General features: G+C 39.0%; 1 protein-coding gene across 1 annotated transcript in view; it reads left to right on the top strand.

Annotated features, from left to right (window-relative positions):
* The window catches only part of IPO5 (importin 5), a 37624-nt gene that overhangs the window by 15750 nt on the left and 5612 nt on the right, over positions 1–16262 (top strand). The window contains exons 9-23 of the mRNA XM_416978.8: positions 1643–1730; positions 4996–5102; positions 6812–6936; positions 7027–7116; positions 7204–7377; positions 7597–7815; positions 9264–9347; positions 10114–10246; positions 10341–10462; positions 10812–10908; positions 11871–12043; positions 12451–12562; positions 13254–13309; positions 15027–15149; positions 15756–15975. Coding sequence (XP_416978.5) covers positions 1643–1730; positions 4996–5102; positions 6812–6936; positions 7027–7116; positions 7204–7377; positions 7597–7815; positions 9264–9347; positions 10114–10246; positions 10341–10462; positions 10812–10908; positions 11871–12043; positions 12451–12562; positions 13254–13309; positions 15027–15149; positions 15756–15975 — 1923 coding nt within the window. The remainder of the gene's footprint in view (positions 1–1642; positions 1731–4995; positions 5103–6811; positions 6937–7026; positions 7117–7203; positions 7378–7596; positions 7816–9263; positions 9348–10113; positions 10247–10340; positions 10463–10811; positions 10909–11870; positions 12044–12450; positions 12563–13253; positions 13310–15026; positions 15150–15755; positions 15976–16262) is intronic.

Raw genomic sequence — 16262 nt, 5'->3', positions numbered from 1 at the left:
TAAGCTTCTTAGCTAGTCAGGCAGCATAGCAGAGAAGCCATATCCCTTTAGAATGCTTTACTTTTATATTGGAGAGGTAATTGCTACTTTGGGATGAAACGTTTGTATCAAGATACTTTCTTAGGATAAGACACCACATGGAAGTGAAATGCCTTTGGTTTGCAACCTGCTGTAAAATCACTCTTAATGAATCACTAAGATTTAAAACAAAACAAAAAAATCCTTTTGCAGAGCTCATAAAGCAGTTATGTTCAGAGAATGCTAAAAGGGTAACAAAGACGGATTGCTTTTGTGTTGGTTTTGTGTTTTAGTTTAAAGGACTTTCTGTTTTCATTCAACTAAAAAGTTGCTGAATCACTTAATTTTTCCACAGCTGGAATCTGATCTTAGGTAAAACTGTCACCTTATGTTGGGTTTGTGGAACGTGACCCTGATTTAGGAGCAAGAAGTGTCCTGTTCCCTGAGTTTTCTGCTCAGGGATTCACTTGGGTTCACGTTTCCCCCTCTGAGCTCCATCTTCAAGATGAGGGGTTTTTTTATTTGCTTATTGCCTAGAAATCAAAGATGCAGCCTAGCTTTGGTGGTAGTTTTGCCTCAGAAGTGGGAAGTCTTGGCATGCTTTGGCAGTAAGCAAAGCTCAGTTGTCTTCATTATAAACGAATAACCCACACACTGGCAGTAGTTAAATTTTGAGGGCCTGTTGGGACAACAATGAAACTGTACTGTACAACTCTATGTTAAAAAAACAAAAATTCTCTGTAAAGTTGTACTCACTTGCAACCAAGTTCATATTCAATGAACATGCTTCACATATTCAATGCTTGCAGGCTTTTAGATACAATGACAGCCAAACAGCTTAGGGTGGTGGTGTGTTCTCAGCCGTACTTGTTAGCAGTAATTAAGATTGATGTGAGTTGTTGGGACTTTATAGCACTGGTGGCAGATAACGATTGACTTCCACCTGTCTGAGTTATGTCAATAGATCATTTTCACATGTGCTTATGAGTGTCTGTGTCTGAAATGCTTCTGGGCTCTAATAGATTTTTCTTGAAGAAATGATTTTCGGTGAGTAGTAAGTACAGAGAATTCTGACACTTAAGCATCACACTAGAGACATGATAATGTCCATTAAGCTATCTTGATATGTCTGGCTGAAGCCGCGTAGCCACGTCAAGCAAATCAATCCATGATTTGATCTTTTTTTGTACTTGTTACGCGATACTGATATTTTCATCTGTCATCAGTCAGTTCAGCAGGAGTTTCTCATCTGTCCAGCTGTGCAGGGAGGTGAGCTTGCTTAGGACTGTGCCTTTTTTGTAGCTAACAGTAGTAGAAGTATTATGAAATTCATCAGTTACAGTATACCCAATCAGGCAGTAAATCTGAGCAGCAGCACAGGCAGTATGATTTTTTTGATATGAAAAGCTCTCAGCTTTTTTTTCATTCGTCTGGATTTTAACGTTCTGAAAATCTGTTCTGAATTTTTTTGCTGCTGCAGTTTGACAGACAGACTTGGCTGTCTGCTATGGGAAGAAGAGGCCTTTTCCTTCAACGATTTCTAAAGGGAAACTTACAACTTAGACTTGTTCTTTGAGAATCTATTTTAATGAAACAACCTGAGTTTAAAAACTTACCATTTCAGTTCCTCAGATGTTAGCAATGATGGTTGACTTGGAAGAAGATGAAGATTGGGCAAATGCAGATGAGCTTGAAGATGATGATTTTGACAGGTAATTGTGCAACTCGTTGTTTCAATATACTGTCAAGATTGCATAGCTAACGGTAGCTTGTAAATACAGGATACAGATGACTGCAATGCATTACTTTCTCTTTGCTCAGTCAACTCTTAAATTGTTTTCCCAGTCATGAGCGGTATATAAGAACGTTCATAGACACTGAAGAGGAAAAATTAAAACTGTAGCATGAACTGATAACTTCAAGTAACAAAAGATAAATGTAGGAGATCTGTAATTGTAAATAGCCACACTTGGTTGCAAGAACAGTTTATCTGTAGATTATTTAGGTACTGTTTGGCAAGTAAATAAATTCTGTCAGTATTTGCTTATTGCTGTAATGCACATCTGTAAGTTGCCTGTTGTCTTGCCTGCTGTTTTGCACTGTTTTAACTTTTCACTTTTACACCTTCTGTTTTTTTTATGTTATTTACTCAGTTTAGAATTCAGTTCTGATCTATTAAATTGAGCTTTTCCTGAAATCAGCTGGAACCAAAGCTGAGCGACACTGATTTTAGTCACCTCCAACCATTTGCTACGTATTTTTCATGATCCGGGCCCTTGAAAAGGTGGTGATAAAGAAAAAAGAAATGCTTTATTTTGAAGAGATGGTAGTATGTGTTGTGGGATTCCATGCTGGCCTCTGTCTGGCTCAAAAAGTTGTTTGTTTTGCTATTATTATATATCTCTTGGTATGGCTACTAGCAGCTTGTCTTGTCTTACGGTAAGGAAGGGAGGCCTGCTAAACATGTCCAGTCTTCCTGAATTCCTGCGTGCTTTGTAGCTTCCTCCAACTTTTCACTCTAGGCAGTGGTATGTCTACGGGCTCCCATGTCTGCCCCTGTCCAAATAGAGGTAGAATGAAGTAGAAGAAAGCAGAAATATGTGCAGTGAGATGGTTATGTCCACACATCTGCAAAGACACGGTGTCCTTTGGTAAAAAAAAGGGCTAGGTGCTTTTTGCAACATCTGTCTCTTCCTTGAGTCCTCTGATGTAATGGGTGTTTCAGAACAGTTTGTGACAGAGTACAAATTTTACCACATGCACAAAAGAGGAGGAAGCCCTTAAAGAGTCATGAGGAGAAAATCACTTTCTTTAATCAATGTGTTCTTAGTAGAGCCTCAGTTGTATTAGTTATGCAACTTTTCCTTCTCTGAAGCAGCTTTCCAAACTCGTTCTTGCAGTTTTTATATATAGTAATTTTGTAGTTTAGCCTGGAAATACTTACTTCTGTCTTACAGATCTTTTCCCCCATCTCATAAATTAGCAAACTAGTTGGAAATACTCATAGGAAGATAAACAGTAGAGGAGATACTGTGTTACTACTGATCTACATAGCAACTTGTACTAGATATCCAGGCATACAAGCTGCTTGCAGAACTGATGCACAGGAATTTATGGAACAACCTGTATACTCTTATGCTCAAGTTGGGACACTTCTTTTGGTTCCTCTTGATTATGGAATGGGAACTAAACTACCTTCCTCCACCCCCCTTCCTCCTCATGGTAATTAGAGCATTTTAGCTCATCCTGCTTCTTCAACTATTGCAGTTTGCCATACTGGCATTCAAGTTTGTCAAGTATGAGAGCCTTTTCATTCTGTTAAATTTCAAGGGTAAATAGAATACTGAAAGTTAAAGTTGAAATCCTTATCAGGTCGTTTAGGGTGTGGGGTTTCATTCCGACGACCTGCTTTAGGCAGCTTAGTAAGTACTCTGAATCATCCCCTTGAGGCATGCCAATTTCTCTTTACTCTCAGCAGAGTAGTTCTTCTCAACACAAGTGTGGATTCTAGTGTGAAATTCCTTCTGTTAAAAGTAGTAAGCAAAGGTAAAAGAACAATTTAGACTTTTCCTAAAGGAGAAACTCAGCTGTTCTGGTTGTCAAAATAGTAGGAGAGCTGGAGAGTTTGATAGAAAATCCTAGAAATCAGCTAGCTTGTGGAGATTGTATTTGCTTATTCTTTCAGCACATTCACTCATGTTACTGTGCATTTCCCACCACCGAAGTTCGTCTTTGTAGAGAGTTGTTAATGAGCATGATATGTTTTCTAGCTTCTTGTGCTTGAGTACTTTCTAGCTATGTAAGATGCCTGGAATTTATTTGCAGTCCAAGAAACTGGCTAATAGTAATCAGGCTGCAGCCTACTTAGGGTGTGTTCGGATCTGACTAAGGGGGATGTGAGTCAGTGTACTCAAAAGCATCAGGGATTATTTAGCATTTCCAGTCTCTTTGTCCCTTTGGCTTCACACAGCAGTGAAATTCTAAAAAGAAGGAAGACTCTAATCCGACTTCCTTGTTCCCTGGCAAAAGCTTTGCAAATGTTGCACAGAGATGTGTGGTCATTTTTGTGAGCTAATACTACCTTTATTTCCTCAAATTGAATGTACGAATTAATGGTGGAAGGAAGGAACTCGAGGGGCGTCATTGCAGATGAAAGGAGCCAAAAACTCCAGTGAGTTTGCTCCAGTCTGAATCTATGTGGCCATGCTCTGGCTGGTGATGCTTCTATCAGAACATGATTAATCTGAAGAGGAACATACGACGTTGTCGATGTCTTTGTGCGAGCAGTTTTGCTTGCAGCATGTGAATTTTTAGACTGTATATACTTTTCTAAAGAGACCTGGGGATTCAAGCATGATAGTTTGAAGACCTCTATTTATGGCCCAGCCAACTGATATTTGACAGAGGAAAGAGATTCATCCTATTCTGGACCATTGTTCAGCTTTTCGGTCAGCGTAGTGTCTAGAAGGTACTATAATAACCTTGAGTTATTAGAGGGGAAGCCATACCCAGACTGCAACAGCATCTAGCTGTGTCCTGAAAACTTCATTCATTTGTCTGTAAGGATTAATTCTACTGGGTAAAACAAGTCATTGTATTTAGGTAATGTTTGGCTATTGTCAGTTCTGACTGCAAGTCACACATTTCTCACCTGGAATGGATGTTTCCTGCCTGAGTCATTGGCCAGGGGGTGTGCTGCTGTAGTACTGATATGGCAGCCTTGCTGGACGATTTATACAAAAATATGCTGGCCACTATTATTAGTTCTACAGATAGTAAGCTTTTTGTGGAGGTTAAGTAGCTATTCTATGGCCAAAGCATCCATCATGTGTGCTTTTAGACTTGGGCTTACCTTATTTACTGATGGAGTCTGGTCTGTATTCAGGTGGCAAAAGCTTGAGGAGTAGAACTACACAAAAAACCCAAACTGTTTGTTTTGTTGTAGATGTCAAACGTTTGCTCTTTTTTGTTGTTTAGCAATGCAGTGGCTGGTGAGAGTGCGCTGGACAGGATGGCGTGTGGCCTCGGAGGAAAGCTTGTTTTACCTATGATTAAAGAACATATTATGCAGATGCTTCAGAATCGTAAGTCAATGCAAATTTTTTTGCACTTGTTAACTTTCCAGGAACTTTGATACCTCTGAAGTCTTTCTGCTGAGCTAAGCGATGCGTTTCATACGCTTCTTTTGATTTCAGCAGCAAAAAATGCAAGTGCTGTGTACTTTGAAATGCAACGCTTCCCTTTATACTGGGATTTATTAAGACTTATATAGAGTGCATTAAGACTGGACCCCAAACAGCTGAGCAGATGTCAAAAACACAACAGACTGATTTTTGTCTTGTTTTCTGCTGTTCTCAGTCAGTGTGCAGTGTCATAGGATACCTTAAGTGTGCCCTGGTGATCTGAAGCTCGGATCTCTTTGGAAGTGCTGCATTTAAGTGAATTTCTAATACATTACAGTCCTGAAACAAGAATTTGTCTCTGTCACACCCCCTACTCCCGAATTTGATGCATCAAAACACAGAAGTCTGTGGTAGGCTGTCTGTGTTTGATTATGATGATTTAAGTATTGGTTCCATGAGATAGTTACATATATCATTTATCAATCCCTTTGAATGCCGCTTTTCTTCTTGCAAAGACCTGTAATGCTAGCTCAGGCAGCCTTCCAAAACAGAAAAAGTATGCTTACTTTCAGTTGACTTGTGAGTTGAGCTGTCAATATAGAAAATAATGCAAAGAAGATAATATTTCTCTATGCATATCCTCCTTCAATAATTTAAAACTCAGATGAAAAGAGGCTGTTACCCTCTAGGATGGGGAATAGAGGGCCATTCAAGGTATCACCTGCAGAGCATGAAAATTGATAAGGTCTCCTTGGGAATTTTCTTCAGAAATCTGTTCCCAAAAACTCCCTTTAGTGTTTCTCTTCTGATATTAATAGCTTTCAGACCGGCAAATGCTGTGTTCTGTAGAGCCCACAGAGAAGAGTAGAGTTTAATGGTTGTAAGACCTTTACTCCTGTAGGAGGTCACGTAGCATCAGACTTATCAGCTATCTTTCTGTTGGGTTAGAGCAGTACCTAGCAGGTATCTTTCCTTCTTTGGGAAAGGGAGATGCAGTAGGTACCATTTGATTCAGAGATACTCATTGATAGGAAGTTCTTAACTAAGAACATCCAATTAGTGTAAATAACAAAAAATAAACTGCTTCACTGTATCCTCTATCGAGATGATACTCCATCTCTTCCTGAAAAAGGAGATGGTGAAAGATCAAATGCCACAATACCCACTTCTCTAAGATGAGACTAATAGGACTCGATGGGGAGAAAGCCTCATTAGCCCTAAGTGAAATATCACTGTTGTTAAACAGTTCTGATGCCACTTCTGAATGTTTTAGTTCTGACTATTTCTTTGTTTTAAATTCATATATTTGATTCCGTAGACCTTTCTTTTCCCCCCTGACCTAGAGAGTATAATGTAGGCTGCTCTAACACAGGAAAAAAATGTTTCCCTGGTTAGCTCATTTAATTAAAATGCTATTCCCGGATGTTAGTACTGTGTACATAATTGTATCTGCTGCTTAGATTTTGGTTAGGTGTGGATTTGGCCTGGATTAGGCACTCCAGTTTTCGTGTATCACTGAAAGTACAGATGAGAAAGATCAAAAACGTATTTGCAAAGTAAACCAGTTGCATTTATTTCCCTTCCCTCACCTATTCTTCCTGCCGCTGCCCCACCCCTCAAATAGAAGTGGTTTGTCTTCTTAATGTCTATGTTTCTTTAATCTTCTGTAGCTGACTGGAAGTACAGACACGCAGGCTTGATGGCTCTCTCAGCCATCGGAGAAGGTTGCCACCAACAGATGGAAGGAATTTTAAATGAGATAGTTAATTTTGTTCTGCTATTCCTTCAGGACCCGGTGAGTGTAATACAGTTCGTTATTTCAAAACGTTTTCATTTCTGCTCTTGTGACTACTTCTTAATCATTTGAGGGCAATTAATTTTTCAGCATCCAAGAGTGAGATACGCTGCTTGTAATGCTATCGGACAAATGGCGACTGACTTTGCACCTGGCTTCCAAAAGAAATTTCATGAGAAAGTAAGTAGTAAAACAGCACAAAACAAACAAACAAAAGATGTTCCATTCAGAAACTTGCTTTTCTGTAAATGTTCATTTCTATTTCAGGTGATAGCAGCTCTTCTGCAGACCATGGAGGATCAAGACAACCAGCGTGTTCAAGCCCATGCTGCCGCAGCGCTCATAAACTTCACTGAAGACTGTCCAAAGTCACTGCTAATTCCATATCTGGATAACCTAGTGAAGCATCTTCATTCCACTATGGTGATAAAACTACAAGAGGTATAATGTACTGGATGAACAGCTTCACAGCGCGTGATCTCTTGCATGTGTACAACTAAGTGTAGCTGAACTGTGAACTACAAACCAGTAGACAGATCTACTGTCATTACAAACAGACAAGAATGAGGATATGCCCATGAGCATGTTTTTCGATTTTTGAATGCTGTTCATTAAAATACTTGCTTTGGAAATATAACACTTTATTTTCCTCTCTTCAAGTTGATACAGAAAGGCACTAAGCTGGTTTTGGAGCAAGTTGTGACTTCAATAGCATCGGTTGCAGATACAGCAGAGGAGAAGTTTGTTCCATACTATGACTTATTTATGACCTCTTTAAAACACATTGTTGAGAATGCTGTCCAGAAGGAACTGAGGCTTCTGCGAGGAAAAACTATTGAATGCATCAGCCTAATTGGTCTTGCTGTTGGTAAAGAAAAGGTAAGATCTCAACTTGGAAAATAGAAGGCTCCAGGGAGGCACGATTGTGGCCTTCGAGTACTTGAAGGTAGCTTATAAGCAGGAAGGAGACAGACTTTTTACGGTGTCTGGTAGTGATAGGACAAGGGGAAATGGTTGTTTTAAACTAGAAGAGGGGAGATTTAGGTTAGATTTTAGGGGGAAGTTTTTTTTTTAATGCAGATGGTGGTGGGGCTGGGAACAAGTTGCCCAGAGAGGCTGTGGAGGTGTTCAAGGCCAGGTTGGATGGGGCCTTGGGGAGCCTGATTTAGTGGGTAGCAGCTCTGCCCATGGCAGAACTGGATGGGCTTTAAGGTCTCTTCCAAGCCATTCTGTGATTCATACTATAATCTTATCTGTCTATCTGAACGTATTTTCAAGCAGGCTTGTTTCTTGTGATGCTTACAATGAATTGACATGATCACTTTTTAAACATATAGTTATGTTGCAGGTTTCAATGTTTGCACTTCTGTTTTCTTCTCTGGTAACTGTATTCACCGTCTTTCTGTTTAGATTCACAAATTCAGAATGGAATATTACTAAAATACATCAACTTAAGTTATTCTCATGTTGATAGTGAGTGGGTTTTTCTTTTTTTTTTTAAAAGAGAAATACTGGAGCATCTCATTTAAGCAGTGTCATAATGGTGGCTAAGATTTAAATAGTTAAAAGGAAGCTTAGCATAGGTGATCTTGTTTGGTTGTAGTTTTTTTTATGGTCAGATGCTTGGAAATGTTTGAGTGTGCTTTTGCTATAGAACTGAAAGCAGTCACTTGTAACGAGCTTCAGTGCATTTGGCAGGGATTTTTTTTAGTTGATTATGTGTTGGTTAGAGTGCATATTGTAAAAGTGCCAATAAGCAAGTGTGAAGGACTGTCTAAGATGTGATGTTCTGATAGCAAGTTTGAATTATGGACACAGATTTTCATTTTATTGAGTGAGGAAGACAAAATCATACTTAAAGTAGAATAACATGATGTACGGATTAAGAAAAGACTAACCTTCAGTAAATTCTTCTTGGAGGACTAATAGGAATGCAGGAAGTGAAAAGAGGGTGTGAGTAACTACACTGAAGCATCTGATATGACTTAAAATATTGCTATCTCATTAGTAGCTTATGCTCTTGGTTTATTCCTGGTCTGCAGGAGTAAAAGGTACTTAAGTAGGTTTTGGTGATTTGTTTTTAAACAGCTCTCTTCATGCTTTCAAGTATGTGAATAGACGTGCTGTGAGGCTGAAGGCCAGAATCCTTCAGTGACTCTTACAAGTGAAAACACATTCTTTCTTTGGATCTACATATCAGGCTTTCTGAAGCTTTAACTTCTGTCTTGATAACGTGTTGGACATAAACACTTACATTGTTTGGTGTTAAGAGTTTCAGCAAAGTACTCCTTTGATTTGCCTTTAAAAGCACGTTTTCCTACATTTAGTTTATGCAGGACGCATCAGATGTAATGCAGCTGTTATTGAAGACACAGACAGACTTCAGTGATCTAGAAGACGATGATCCACAAGTATGTTAAACTTATTTCTGTCTTGCTTGTTAGGATTTAAAATGTTCGTTGTGCATGTGACATTCCTTAAAGAGGGGAAAAAAAAAAAAGTAGTTGCAGTTAGGCTAACAGTTAACCACATCGTTTATAAGGGATTGACTGCCCTGAGATGTCCCTGGTTAGGAGATCTGACATCCAGAATCTATATTTGCTGTATGGACATTCATCCCTTGTCTCATAGCTGCTACTTTATTTGGCATTGTGTGACTATTCCTTTGCTGTCATCTTCTTATAAATAGTTCCATGAGTTCTATTAGGCAGCTGTTCTAGTGAGTAAAGAACTATTTTGACTTGTGCAACTGAGACATTCCTCATAAAACACTACATTAGTCTTTGGTTCTGCAAGGAAAGGAATGAGACTCAGTCAATAGTATCACTTGAATTCAGGAAATCATTCATTTCAGAAAGAAATTCTCTTTTGAAGAGTGTTGTGATTGCCTTACGTGTATATCTTATACTACCACACCTTTGATAAGAGATGTCAATGCATTGTTTCATATAAAGGCTTGGGGGAGAGGTCTTCTCAAGCTTCATTTGTACATAATGTGCATATCAGATTTGGGTTTTTCTCAGTCTTCTCTTTTTAAATCTATCTTATGCCCTACTGACTTTCTTTGAGGGGGAAAAAAAAAATCTATTGTAAAGTGTTCTTTCTTTATGATATCATTATAAATATGCACTAGAAGGAAATGTGAGACGTGAAAACTTTGACTGTCCTCTCTTACAGATTTCTTACATGATCTCAGCGTGGGCCAGAATGTGCAAAATTCTTGGAAAGGAATTTCAGCAGTACCTTCCTGTTGTCATGGGCCCTCTAATGAAAACTGCATCCATTAAACCTGAAGTAGCTCTTTTAGACAGTAGGTTTTAAGCTGATGCTTTGCTTGAAAAACGCTGAAGTAAATGGTTGTATTTGAAGTAAATGGTTTTTTTTTTGTTTTGTTTTGAAAACAGCACAAGATATGGAGAATATGAGTGATGATGATGGTTGGGAGTTTGTAAACCTAGGAGATCAGCAAAGTTTCGGAATCAAAACTGCAGGTCTTGAAGAGAAAGCAACTGCATGCCAAATGCTGGTGAGTAATAAGGCAACCTTGGTGATGTGTGTATTGCTGGACAATGAAGTCCAAGGCCAAAATCCATAACAAAGCCATTCTTTATAGTACCGAGTTAAATAGCTTTGTTTTTCTTTTGGTGATAGCATTGAGTTTAGGATTCAGGCAACTTATTTTCCTATTGTTTGAAGATAATTTTTTTAGAACCTTAAATTTTTAAGGTGAACAGAGCTGATCTTCGTTTGCAGAACTTCTGCAGCATTGGAGATGTTGAAGAATTCTAACTTTTTTTGTGACTGCTGATTTTTTCCATTAAATATTGCACATAACGTGGCATGTTAACATGGCACTTCCATGTTTTGTGTTTCAGGTTTGCTATGCGAAAGAGCTAAAGGAAGGGTTTGTGGAGTACACTGAACAAGTTGTAAAGCTGATGGTTCCATTGTTGAAGTTCTACTTCCATGATGATATCCTGCTAACAAATCCTACTGTGAAAAATGGAAGCTTAGTTTAGGAAAAGTCAGTCATGCTTACAATGTTTCCCTAAATGAATAGAATCAATCATAGAATCGCTAAGGTTGGAAAAGACCCACAGGATCATCCAGCCCAACCATTCGCCCTTCACCAATGGTTCTCACTAAACCATGTCCCTCAACACAACATCCAAACGCTCTTTGAACACCACCAGGCTCGGTGAATAGAAAGTACTGATGTTGTATTGTCCTACTGCTTTATGGAAGTCTTTTTCTGAGAATGTTTTTTTTACACATCTTTAGTCAATAAATCCTAGTTTTCCCTTTAGCTTCTCTTAAATAAGCTCACCTGTAACATAGTAAGCAAGCTGTGCAGAAAGTTTTGTTTGCATCGACAAATTCAGGCAACTCGATGTGTTTCTTGCTTGAAATGGGCTTGAAGCAACTTCTGAATAGCAAACAGTTTAATTTTCTTATTCTTAATCATAGAATCATAGAACGGCTTGTGTTGGAAGGAACCTCAGAGATCATCAAATTCCACCCCCCCTGCTGCAGGCGGGGTTCCCAGCTGCTTAATCAGGCACTAGACCAGGCTGCCCAGGGCCCCATCCAACCTGGTGTTGAACACCTCCAGGGATGGGGCACTCCCAGCCTCTCTGAGCAGCCTGTGCCAGCACCTCACCGCTCTCTCTGTGAAAGACTTCCTCTTGACATCTAATCTAAATCTCCCTTCCTTTAGTTTAGAACTGTCTGTCCTATCACTACTCATGTAGAAAGTCGATTTCCCTCCTGTTTATAATCCCCCTTTAAATATAATCTTACCGCTCATCTAAGAAATCAAAGCATAATGAAGAGTCAACTTTGGGTAGGAAACAAATGTCATTATAGTCACTAATACTGACATTTGAAGCACTCTTTCGTTGGCCTGGGTCATTTTGTTTCCTTAATAACAAAACGTGTTCGAGTGGCGGCAGCAGAGTCGATGCCTCTCCTTCTTGAATGTGCCAGAGTGCGCGGGCCTGAGTACCTCACACAGATGTGGCACTTCATGTGCGATGCGCTCATCAAAGCCATTGGGACGGAACCAGATTCAGATGTTCTTTCAGAAATAATGCATTCTTTTGCAAAGGTAACGTTCTTTTTTCTTAAAAACGTTCTTTCTGAACGTTCTTAACGTTCTTTCTTCTTTCAGCTGTTTAAATTAATACCAAAGTTGCTTATACATGTCTGCTCTGAGTTTTCTGATTGTACGTAGGCATTTTGAATCTCTGGGGGGGGGTGGAATAAATATTAAGCTAAAATAAACACCAGGCTTGTTTTAATCACAAACCACTCGAACAACGTGGGTGAAATGTACAGTGAAGTTGCACTTTACTTGATTAACGTGAGAATTGATCACCGCATGAAAGTTCTGTTAGTTATTTCTGCTAGTGGTCACTTGAAGCATGAATTAAAAGACTCTGTGCACGTTTTGGTTTTCATTGAGACTGCTCCGGGTACCTTAAGTCTGAAAAACAGATCATTTTCTTTCACTAGTGCATCGAGGTAATGGGCGACGGATGCCTTAACAACGAACACTTTGAAGAGCTCGGAGGAATATTAAAAGGAAAACTAGAAGAGCACTTTAAAAACCAAGAATTAAGACAGGGTAGGTCAGCAAAAAGTCCTGTTAATGTGATAGTTCTTCAAACAGAATTTAATTGTTTCTGAATACAAGAATGCCTAGTTGGGATTTCTTTAATTTTCATATTCCACCAGTTGGACTTGGAGACAGCGTAAGCTGATGAGTGTTTGCAAGCTCTGGGAGGGTGGAGATGTCATGATTTGCTGAAATAGTGTCATTTAGTCAGAGTTTTATGTACAGATTACTTGACAGCTCTTATGTCCATAGTGTTGTCGCTTCTGTGTTTTTTCACCTCTGAAGTCTTTGCAGTTTTAAAGCAATAATAATGCCTTATTTATATGCACTTTTTTGTGGTTATGGATAGATTTCGTGCTGTTTTACATATTCTTGGTCTGAGCTGTCATATTTGTTTTTCTGTGAAAGGTCTTGCAAGAAGAATTTGTCTTTAAGCTTCCATCTTTGGATAGTGTTTTGTTGGACTGTCACCTTGCCATATGAACAGAATTAAGATATGATAACGAGCAACACCTGATTGTACACCTTTGGTCCCATAATTGTGTATGTAGCCCTTACCTCAAGGCAGCAGAAATATTATGGGATACATAAAGGCAAGGGCAGAAGTCAAGATAGTGTTTGGAAGTTTCTTTCTGAATCTGTTACATTGCTGCTGAGGCAATATAATGGTTTAAAATGTTTTGGTTTTTTCTTTCTTTAGTGAAAAGACAAGATGAAGACTATGATGAACAAGTTGAGGAGTCATTACAAGATGAAGTAAGTTGGCTTGGGAAGCTTTTCCCTTCATAAAGCACTGAGGTGGAAGTACATGACAAAGAGATGACTAAGTTAAAACATCATGCACCTTCTCACAATTGTTTCTTCCTGGAAGAATGCACTGTTGCCATATTTCTTCACTAAATGAGTCACAATACTTGCATGAATTGGAAAATACCAGAGGTTTCCTTGCCCAATATACTAAAGGACAAATTTTGAGATCTAGCTTTTCACTTACTGTGTCTTCTCAAACAGTTCTTAGATAGTATTTTTTTTTAATAGTCTGCTGTCAAATGCTTTTGTGATAGTCCGAGGCACGTCTTTGCTGACTGGCTTTTTCTTTGTACCTTATGACCTACGTGGCCCATTTTAAACTTGGAGCAGACCTCTGATACCTGTACTGCAGACATGTGAGATCAAGAGCCTGTCTCAAAAAGGACAGGCCTAAAATAGTATCATGAGTATCAAAGTAGGACAACAGAATGAACAGCTGGTATAATGTGTTTGCTGGTGAGAGAGTACCCAAGTGACTTTGCTAAGATACTGAGCTGTCTTTAGTTTGAAGTAGAGGTGACTGCGAAAGAAATAGAATAGTTCCATTAAATCATCAGTGTTATGGGAAGAGTGATAAAGAATAAGTCACTGCTGCTTATAATGAAAGAGAGGATACTCAATGAATTTAAGAAATAAGAAATTTCTGCCACATGATGAGTAATTAAAGCTCGTCTACTTGAATTTAAGCTGTTTTCAGACCAGAATTCATCTTAACAGACTATGCACATATATGTAAATGCTTTATTAAATTACAGTGCGTTTTCTGTGCCCCTTTCCTTTTGGGAACATCAGGCTAACATTCAAAAGGGTAAACTTGGGCACCTGCATAATGGCAGTGTCTTGGGATCAAAACCAACTACAAAAAAAATGCAAAAGTTTTGAGTCAAAAGCCCCTCCTGACTGTTTTTTCTGTTCTTATTTGCCATATTTAAGCTTGTTTATAACTGTTGCTGTAGAGTGATAATGAGAGAAAATGCTGGCAAACAGAACAATTTCAGAGAGGCTGTATCCACTCTCTGCAACAGAGTTTCAAGGCATTCTTAAATACTTCCATTCGTATTTGTTGTTGATTTTTTGTTTTTGAAGACTGAAAGGAAGACTTGTATGCATTGTCTTGTGAAAGTAAGAGTAGGACTGGAATGTCACCTTGCCATACGAACAGAATTAAGATATGATAACGAGCAACATCTGATTGTACACCTTTGGTCCCATAATTGTGTATGTAGCCCTTACCTCAAGACAGCGGAAATGTTATGGGATACATAAAGGCAAGGACAGGAGTCGAGGAAGATAATCGAAGAGTAATGTCAGTCAAATATCTGGATACAGCCCTGCCTTGAGTAGTAACTTTGTTCTGATGATTTGATGCAGCGTAGGAGGAGGTGTATGTTGTACATGTGTTACTTCCTACCCCTACACATCTGTTATTGGTTATTTAAAAGAAAAAAAAAGCCATGCCAAGCCAGATGGACCTCTTATTTTCATGTGTGCATATATATTCCAGAGTCACTGCTAAGATTACACCTGACAGTGTAGAAACTTAAGTGCTGTGTTGTAGCAAGCTTTGTTGCATGGTAAATAGTTTAGAAATGATAGTGTTTCATGTGATTTCCTATATGTTAAGGATCATTAGTCTCAGTGTGAGTTGTATCTTTCCTATCAGGATGACAGTGACGTTTATATTTTGACTAAAGTATCCGACATTTTGCACTCAATATTCAGCAGTTATAAGGAGAAGGTGTTGCCATGGTTTGAAAGGCTACTTCCACTAATTGTCAACTTAATTGTAAGTACCCTATTCTCTTTTTATTGTGTTTTTCCTTCTTGTTCTGTTTCCCTGTATGTCTGATAGGTCTCCTACACAGGCATCTGGGAGAATTTGGTAGATAAAATGTAGCAGTAGTTGTTGTACAGAACGGTCATGTCCAGGTTTGGTTCCAGGTCTGATTGGAGGTTAAGCCATGCTCTTTGCAAATTGCACTGCTAAGCTAATTTTAATGTCAGTGTTGCCATACTCAGGACCATTGATCCACACAAGCCTTTTGAGGAGTGTAGTTTGTGTGGGGCAGCCCAATGCTCTCTGCAAGGAGAGAGCAAAAGAAGAGGTGTTGCAGACTAGTGGGGATAAATTGATAATGGAACAGGTAAAGGAGCATGAAAGAGAGGTGAAGGACTTAACCTAAAATCATCATTCTCTTAATTAATGAGAAATTCTCCTGTATTTTGTTTGATAATGCTGCAACTATCACTATTGAAACCGATGATTTGTAGGATTAAATTTAATATAAGAATTTAACAGAAATACTGGACCGCTGTTACTGTTAATATAATCATTGACTGCACAAAATTACCTAGTTTAAGGTGGCTTAAATATTACCTGGTTTTGCTGCAGTGTCCACAGAGGCCATGGCCGGATAGGCAGTGGGGACTTTGTATTTTTGATGACATCATAGAGCACTGCAGCCCCTCCTCATTCAAGTATGCCGAGTACTTCCTGAGGCCGATGCTGCAGTCAATATGTGATAACAGCCCAGAGGTGAGGCAAGCAGCTGCCTATGGTGTTGGAGTGATGGCACAATTTGGTGGGGACAACTATCGTCCCTTTTGCACAGGTATGTGTTCACCAGGTAAAACTTCTTCAATGGGTGGTCCTGCATGTGCTGCTCCCTGCCACAGCCATATCCACACTGTCTCTCAAAAGAAGTATTGCTCACCTTTGGTTACATGCATTCATTACATAGGCTGGTGGTTCTACTGACCAATGTTTCTGAATATTTCTGTGGTTCTTTAATGTTATCAGATACATAAAAGTATCCTCTTTATTTTAGGGTTAATCCTAATCCCAGCTACTGAATTCTTCAGAAATCAAACTCTGTGTATAGCAAGTGTAATTGTGCAT

The sequence above is a fragment of the Gallus gallus genome, chromosome 1 (assembly GCF_016699485.2).
Source record: "Gallus gallus isolate bGalGal1 chromosome 1, bGalGal1.mat.broiler.GRCg7b, whole genome shotgun sequence".
Classification (NCBI taxonomy): domain Eukaryota; kingdom Metazoa; phylum Chordata; class Aves; order Galliformes; family Phasianidae; genus Gallus; species Gallus gallus.
Note: the sequence above shows the minus strand (reverse complement) of the source record. Positions and strands in the feature narration are given on the sequence as shown.